Consider the following 8,325-nt stretch of genomic DNA (forward strand, 5'->3'; position numbering starts at 1 on the left):
CGGCAGCCCTGGCAGCTGATCCAGGAGCCGTCCCCCGTCCCGTCGCCCCCCACTAGGTCCTGGGAAACCGGGAAGGAGGACCGGCTCCCCCTCTCACCGGGCTGGGGTTCCAGGAGGGTGCAGGGCGGATGGGAAGGGCCCAGGGGGAGGGGGCAGCGCAGCCTGGGGTGACAGCCAGGGACACGGGGCGGCCTCCAGAGCGTGCAGGGGTCAGGAGGAGAAGCAGAGGCCGCAGCACTCCATGCAGATCTCCAGGCAGTCGGCCGACTCGCAGCAGGCGTCCAGGATGCCGCAGTCCAGGTCGCAGGGCAGGTCACAGTCGGCACACTCGCCGGAGCCGCAGCAGCAGCAGCAGAGGCATGAGTCCTCGGAGCTGCAGGAGCCGCACGTGGCGCAGTCCAGGACCAGGTTGCACAGCGTCAGGAACTCGCAGAACAGGCAGGACAAGATGCAGTGGACACAGCAGTCTGAGGGCGAGAGGGCCGGGGGCTCACTTGGTGAGGAATGACATTCGTGCAACCCTCCCTGGGTACCGGGAAATGGGGACCCACCTTCCAGGTGACCCCAAGGCACAGGGAAGTCACAGGGAGTGAGGGTCTGAAACCCAGCAGCCTAGATCCCGAGTCCCTGCTTCCGAGGGACCGACTCCCTCGGTCGTTTATCTACTTCATGAACATACCCAGGATGGGTATGTTCCAGACCCTGTTCTAAGTGTTGTGCAGGAATTAAACTCAAGGAAAGTTATGACCAACCTAGATAGAATATTGAAAAGCAGAGACATTACTTTGCCAACAAAGGTCCGTCTAGTCAAGGCTATGGTTTTTCCGGTGGTCATGTATGGATGTGAGAGTTGGAAGAAAGCTGAGCGCCGAAGAATTGATGCTTTTGAACTGTGGTGTTGGAGAAGACTCTTGAAAGTCCCTTGGACTGCAAGGAGATCCAACCAGTCCATTCTGAAGGAGATCAGCCCTGGGATTTCTTTGGAAGGAATGATGCTAAAGCTGAAACTCCAATACTTTGGCCACCTCATGCGAAGAGTTGACTCATTGGAAAAGACTCTGATGCTGGGAGGGACTGGGGGCAGGAGGAGAAGGAGACGACAGAGGATGAGGTTGGGGGCAGGAGGAGAAGGGGACGACAGAGGATGAGATGGCTGGATGGCATCACTGACTCGATGGACGCGTGTCTGAGTGAACTCCGGGAGTTGGTGATGGGCAGGGAGGCCTGGCGTGCTGCAATTCATGGGGTCACAAAGAATCAGACACGACTGAGTGACTGAACTGAACTGAACTGAAGTGAAACTTGTAACAACTCCTTGAGGTGGGGCTGTGTCAACCCCTCAATACAGATGAAGAAACGGAGGCTCTGAGAAGTCTCTTCAAAACCAATCCAGGGACTTCCCTGGTGGTCCAGTGGTCAAGAATTCACCTGCCAATGCAGGGGATACTGGTTGGATCCTTGGTCCAGAAAGATCCCACATACTGTGGAGCAACTAAGCCCATGGACCACAACTACTGAGCTTGTGCCCTGGAGCCTGGGAATTGCAGCTGCCGAGCCCACGTGCCTTAGAGCCCTGCTTCGCAACAAGAGAAGCAATGAGAAGCCTGCAAATTGTGACTAGAGAGCAGACCCCGCTCTCTACAACTAGAGAAAGACCGAGCACAGCAGTGAAAACCCAGCACAGACAAAAGTGAAATAAATAAATAATCTATGAGGAATCCTACCACCCTGCTCAGCTCTTGCCCAGTGACAGCATCCTTACTCACTCCCCGCCTCTGGCCACCCCTGCATTCACACGGAGGCCAGAGGACCCTTGAAAGACTTCTGTTGGATTCCATCCTTCCCGCCCTCAGGACCCTCTAGCAGGTTCCACTTCCCTGGGAGGAAAAGCCCAGGGTGCTCAGTGACCCCCGAGGCCCCTCTCCCATCACTCCACCGTGGCCACACTGGCTGCTCCCCATCCTGCAGGCACGGCCCCCTTGTTCTCTCAGCGCTCTGGCCCCAGAAACCTGCTCCGCTCACTCTATCTCTCCTTCTTCAAATGTCTCCCCTCGGTGAAGCCTTCCTCCAGAATCCTCTTCAATACCGCAAGCTGCCCACCTGACCCCCGCACCCCCGTCCCCTCCCGCAGGCCTGCTCTGCCTCCCTGCCTAGAACTCATCACCTTCCATGGCTTCCACAGCTCTGCCACCTACTAGAGTACCAGCATCAAAAGGGAGGGCGCCCAACACTGGCACACTGCGGGTGCTGAGTAAATAAATATAAGGGAGGGAATGAACGTGGGCTCCCGCCCTTGGGCATCCAGCCCGACGTGGTGGCGCTGGCTCAGCAGCCCAGGCTCTGAACTGCTCAGCGTGTGGCCAGGGTGCTTGGCTGGCACTCCTCCCAGGGGCCAGGCCATAGGCTGTGTCCGGTTCCCCTGACCAGGCGGGCCCCTGGTACAGGCTGCTGGTCCAGTGGGAGTCTCACACTGCCACGGAAGCTCTGATGCCCACACCCAGGTCCTGTGTACAGGGAATCTTTTGTGACCTTATAAACTGTAGCCTGCCAGGCTCCTCTGTCCGTGGCATTCTCTAGGCAAGAATACTGGAGTGGATTGCCATGCCATCCTCCAGGGGCTTCTCCCTACCCAGGGTTCGAACCCATATCCCTTAGGTCTTTTGAGTTGGCAGGTGGGTTCTTTACCACTAGCACCACCTGAAAGCCCCACTAGGAGTCTCACCTCTCACCATTCCTCCCCTGGAACTTCATCAACTAGCCGCATGAGCCAGTTCTCACCTCCGTGCTAACGCACCCTGGCCGGATCCTCCTACTGGTCCTTTAAGGCTTGCTCGGACACCTCCAGAGCCTTCCCAGACTCCCCTCCCATTTTCGGGGCTGGTGTGGGCATCCCTGTGTTCACTTTATCACTCCTCATTTATCGTATCGCAGGGTGAGATGACCTGTTTGTGCCTCTCATGAAAGCTTTATGAAACCATCTCCTGGGTACCCTGCACACAGCACAGTGCCTGGCTCACAGGTCATGCTCTGTTAACTTTGTTTCATTTTAAAACATATTTATTTATTTGGCTGTGCTGAATCTTCTTTGTGGTATTCCCCGACCAGGAATCAAACCCAGGCCCCTTGCATTGGGAGCGTGGAGTCTTAGCCACTGGACCACGAAGGAATGCCTTCCTGTTCGCTTTAAATGTACGAATATCCCCTTCATAAATAAGGTTCTTGGGCATAATCTGCTCTGGGGGGAAGGGTGAAAGTTATGAACATGTCATGTGCAAAGGTGTACACTGAATTCTGTACACTGATTTCAGGTGTACACTGAATTCTGTACACTGATTTCAGGTGTACACTGAATTCTGTACACTGATTTCAGGTGTACACTGAATTCTGTACACTGATTTCAGGTGTACACTGAATTCTGTACACTGATTTCAGGTGTACACTGAATTCTGTACACTGATTTCAGGTGTACACTGAATTCTGTACACTGATTTCAGGTGTACACTGAATTCTGTACACTGATTTCAGGTGTACACTGAATTCCGTATGCTGAATTCAGGTGTACACTGAATTCTGTCTGCAGAGGACCAGCCAGTCTCCCAACATGGAGAGAAACTACTTAAAAGTTCTGGGGTTAAGGTCAAGCATCACTGGGTTACAGGCAGCCGTCACCTTGCTGAACTCATGCCTGTGGGGTGGGGGACTTGATTGCCCAGGGCAGCCCCCCAGAGGACCTCTGTGCGGCAGGAACAACTGCGGGTGTATCCAGGTGCTCTGACCTCCCACTGCACTTTGCACCCCCCACCTTCCCCCCAGTTAAGCATCTGATGGTGCATCATTTTATTCTGCTATTGTGCTCTCACTAGGCAAATGGTCCATAGCTCAAGGAAAATTTCTGTTTCCAGAAATGGGGTGGCTTTGGTTGGACCAGCCCAGATGGTTCCATTCTCTGTTACAGCAACTCTGAGAGAGGAGGGACGAGAAGGGGTGGTCTTGAGAGCTCAGATGTGTCTCACTTTACCCAAGTGTCCTCTGCAAGGTTCTCTGTCTTGCATCAGATTCCCTGGAGAGCTTGTTAAAATCTAGACTCCTGGGCCCCACCCAGAGGTTTGGACCTTGAGGGCCTGGCGTGGGGATAGGGTGCCGCACTTCTAAGCAACCTAGTAAAGATGCTGCTGCCGCTCCCTGCATCAGACTTCTGGAGGCTTCTCTCTGGGAGACGCAGAGTGGGGTGCTTACCTTCCTGCGCCTGGAGGGGAATCTGGGAGGCAGCGGACTTGGTGCTGCCCTTGCTCTTCTTGCTGCCCTGGCTAGCGAGAGATGGGTGCGTCTGCAACTTCCGGTGGGCCTTGGGGCCACCCAGGGCACCGTTCCCCGTCCGCCTGGCGCCGCCCAGCTCCGAGGGGTGGCCAGAGCCATTCGCCACTAGTGGGGTGCAGTCCAAGGGGTTCCCCTGGGGCTGGCCTAGAGAGACCATGAGAAAAGGGCGATGGAGGAGAAGATGGGGGATGGGGTGGCCGGGACAGTCTCCCAGGGCTCTGCTCAACTCCTGCTGGCTTCGCTCCTAGACACACCCCAGTTTACCTAGCTGATCTGCATTTTTGCAGATGAGGAAACCGAGGCCCAGAGAGCAGAACTGACTTGCCCAGAGGCGCATCACAGAATAGCCTCCAAGTAGAGCCTGGCCCCTGACTTCCAGGCCAGGGGTCATTCGAGAACAGACAGAGGTGCAGGCAAGGGGAGAAGCGCAGGGGCCTGCACCCCACCTTCTTATCCCATGTGAAATCTACTCTCCTGCTCTTGGAGTCTGGGGATTTTGGCGACAGTGGTAGCGGAGAGAGGAGGAGGGGCAGCACGGAAGTAGTTAACCATCACCTCGGCCCCTGCCAAGCCCCCAGCTGCTTCTGCCCTTCGAGTGCCGGGTGATTCATTGGAAACATCTGTTTGGAGATGAACGCCTGGCCCTGGAATCCAGGGGGGCTCCTCACAGCAGCCCCCCCACCTCCTGCTCCTTCCACCCCCAGCTCCCCTGCCCCCGCTGGAAGAAAGTTTGCTGAGCGGCCCTTGGGGTCCAGGTGGGGAGCAGGAGAGGGAAGAGGGAAGCCAGCAGGGAGACCTCAGAAGCCAGGAACCCTGGGTCCCCATCCCAGACTGAGGGACCAAGCCAGCTTATTAGTGGGGTGCGGGGAAAACGGTCCTGGAGAACATGCCAGCACCTGGTTCCTTGACTCACCTCACTCAGGTTTGCCCACTTGGATGGTACGGTTCTGTCCCCAAGAGATGAAGGCAGGTGTATGCACGTGTGTGTGTGTGTCTGTGTGTCAGGGCAGAAGTCTGAGAAGGGGTCACAAGAGTTCAAGGACCCCTCTGCTCAGGGCCCCTGACTCCTGGGTGGGATCCTCTGGCCCTGAGGACCCTCAGTAAATGTATAAATTTGGGGCGCTTCCTTCTCTCTGGCCCTGGGGTCTGGATCCCCAGGTCCCTCCAGGCCAAATCTCTGGGTCTGGATTGTGGCAGGAGATGTCAGGGGGTGGTGGGGGGTGTTGGAGGCTGAGGGGACAGAAGGGGGCCTGACTGGGGGTACTGGGCCTTCTAGTAATGGTGGGAGCACTTCGCCGGGCACCCACGGCACGCTGGCACTGTTTGGAGCCCTTGGGGTGCGAATTGTTCTCTCTATTGCTATGGGGCGGTATCCTTTTACAGATGAGGAAACTGAGTCCCAGAGATGTATAGAAACTTGTTCAAGGTCACACAGATAAGGGTCATAAGTAGGATCAGCCTGGAGGCTAAAAGGTGGGGCTCCAAGGGCAGAGGGGCGTGGAGTGGGGCAGAAGTTGGGAGACAAAGGGCTGAGGAATGAATTGCTACTACCACAACCGTCACTACTCTTGAAATTAGTAGCCAACATGTTTTGAGCTGTGATGAGGTACCAGATACAGTGCTGAGAGTCCTATGTGTAATAATTTCGTTAAGCGTCAAACAGAACTACTGTTACTAGCCCATTTCATAGATGAAAAAACCAAGGCCCAGAGAGGGTAAAACTTGCCAGAGCTTCCACAGCTAGGCAGTGGAGTGGGAAGGAGATGGCGATTGAGAGAAAGGAGCTGAGGACAAGCTTGGGGGTGGGGGGGTGGGGCGGGTCAGGGCAAGGATGGGAGACAGAGCCACGCTGGGAACCTTTGGCCCTGAGCAGCGGCTGGTCCCTGCATCTGGGTAAACAGGGGTAAGGCCATGGGAAGTGGCCAGGCCTGAATCATCCTGCCCCGACCTCTGGGCTCCACGGCCGGGGTGGCGGGGTGGGGGGATGACTGTGCTGAGTCCTTGGCCAGCTTTGGTGCCCTCTGCCCTGCTGCCTAAACACAGGCACAGTGACCAGAGGGCGGGGGCGTGTGGTGAGCTGAGGGCCCCGGGAGATTTGGGCGGACACAGAGCTTGCCTGTGGCCATGGCCGTGGGGGCTGAGTCACAGAGCAAACACCCAGGGCCCATGGACATAGGAGAGTCTGTCCCTTCCAGGCCCTCTCCTCCATGGCCACGGCGTTTACCTCTTTCTCTGAGTCCTGCTGGTGGGTGTGTCTCGAGGACAGTGTGCTAGTAGGATTTAGTAACCCCGACTTCCAGGGTGTCCAGCTTACCCCAAATGCCCTGCCTGAAAGTGGCTCCACGACTCTGCCATGCCAGCAGGGCAGGCAGGCACAGGACACAGCCCTGGGGCTGGAGACCTGAGCTCCCCAGTCTGTGTCCAGGGTGAGGGAGCCTCAGTTTCCTCATCTGTAAAATGGGCTTGTCAAGAGCTATCTGGCTGCCTCACTACAGGCTGATTTGGAGAGTCTGAGAGCTCATACAGAAAAAGAAAGTTGAAAAGCACCAATGTGTCCCACAGATTTTGCTGATCTTATTGGCAATTACAAAATGATTTTGGAAGCCCCTTCCCCTGCTTTTGAGGGTGATGGTGGTAAATTCTCCCCTTCCAGGACCTCCTCGGAGACATGGAGCCAAACCCAGGAACACAGCTGAGTTTTGCTCCTTTCTAGTTGCTCCTGTCTCTCCTGCCATTTTGCTCTTGACACCCTGAAAGCTGGGTTGCCTCGGGCTCCGGTTTCCTGCCCCCGAGCCCCAGCCCTCCTCCGCAGACTGCACGCGCTCTCGTTCTGAACCACAGAATGAGGCTGCCTGCAGCCTGTCCACACTCATTCTGAACTAATTTTATCCAAATCATTTTGTGGATAGAAATGATGTGGATGTCCTCCTAGACAGCAAGGACAATGACAATGTCTTACACCCTTCCATTGCCCACACCTCAAAGTCCTGGCCCAGGCTAGGCTCCCGTAGGCACACAAAGCCCATCTGTTTTGGATTCCCTAGAGTGACCCCCACGTATTGCCACCCCAAACCCCGGACCCCTAGGACTCACATGTCACAGCTTCTATGGGGACATCGAGGTCAGTGCTGTCCAGGGTCTGGGGGGCCTCAGGGTCATTGCCTTGGGTCATGGGGGGTGCCGCTGCTTCCTCCAGGGAGCCCTCCTCACGCGCTGCCTCTGCGGGGTGAGCGGATCCGGTCACTACCTCCAGCCCAGGAAGGAGGGATGGGGTCTGGGCTAGAAAAAAGCAGACGACTGAGGGACATCCTTCTGGTGCCCTCCAGCTGGCCCAGCCCTGGTCCCCTCCCCACGGCCCAGATTTCCCTGAGCCCTCATTCTTGGTCTCTGTACCAGTTACCCAGCCCTTACCCTATCTGGTAACGGTGCCAGCCTCTAAAATAGAAAGGTCTCAAACCACAGCCCATGAGCGAGCAAGGGTGTGTGCACGTGGAAGTGTGTGTGTGTGTGTGTGTGTGTGGTCAGGGAGGGGGCCAGGATGCACAGTACAAAGGAAAGTGGGGGAAGGAGGCAGAGACACAGTGCAGGAGAGAACAGATGGACAGTGACGGGGAGATAGGAACAGGCATCCAGAGCGACGTGCAGAGAGAAAGAATCAAAAGGATGTGAAAGGCAGAAGCGAAGAGAGACAGTGCATCAGAACTCGAGAGACCGGGCACTTAGACGCCCAGTGACAGACAGCCCAGGGCAGGCAAGCAACTAAGACAAAGTCAGTGATGGAGAGAAAGATAAAGACGGGGGCAGAGGCAGAAGCGATGGAGAGGGAGCAATATACAGATGGAGAAACGGTGAGAAACCAGGGCAGAGAGAGGACGATAGCACGAGAAAGAGTCTGAGAAGCCTGGGGTGAGGCAGAGGGGCTCCAGGCAGGAAGAGAGACAGGGAGACGGCCCAAGAGGGCTGGAAGAGGCGGCCGGCAGGCACAAGTAAATAAAGGGAGTGGGTCCC

At 56.2% G+C, this 8,325-nt stretch overlaps 1 protein-coding gene across 1 annotated transcript in view; it reads right to left on the minus strand.

Annotated features, from left to right (window-relative positions):
* Nucleotides 1-8,325, minus strand: part of MDFI (MyoD family inhibitor) — a 42,245-nt gene continuing 33,920 nt past the window's right edge. The window contains exons 2-4 of the mRNA XM_010863251.1: nt 7,411-7,596; nt 4,237-4,461; nt 1-467 (exon numbers count right to left, since the gene is read on the minus strand). Coding sequence (XP_010861553.1) covers nt 211-467; nt 4,237-4,461; nt 7,411-7,596 — 668 coding nt within the window. The 3' untranslated portion in view covers nt 1-210. The remainder of the gene's footprint in view (nt 468-4,236; nt 4,462-7,410; nt 7,597-8,325) is intronic.

This window comes from Bison bison, unplaced genomic scaffold (genome assembly GCF_000754665.1).
Source record: "Bison bison bison isolate TAMUID 2011002044 unplaced genomic scaffold, Bison_UMD1.0 scf7180017864487, whole genome shotgun sequence".
Classification (NCBI taxonomy): Eukaryota; Metazoa; Chordata; class Mammalia; order Artiodactyla; family Bovidae; genus Bison; species Bison bison.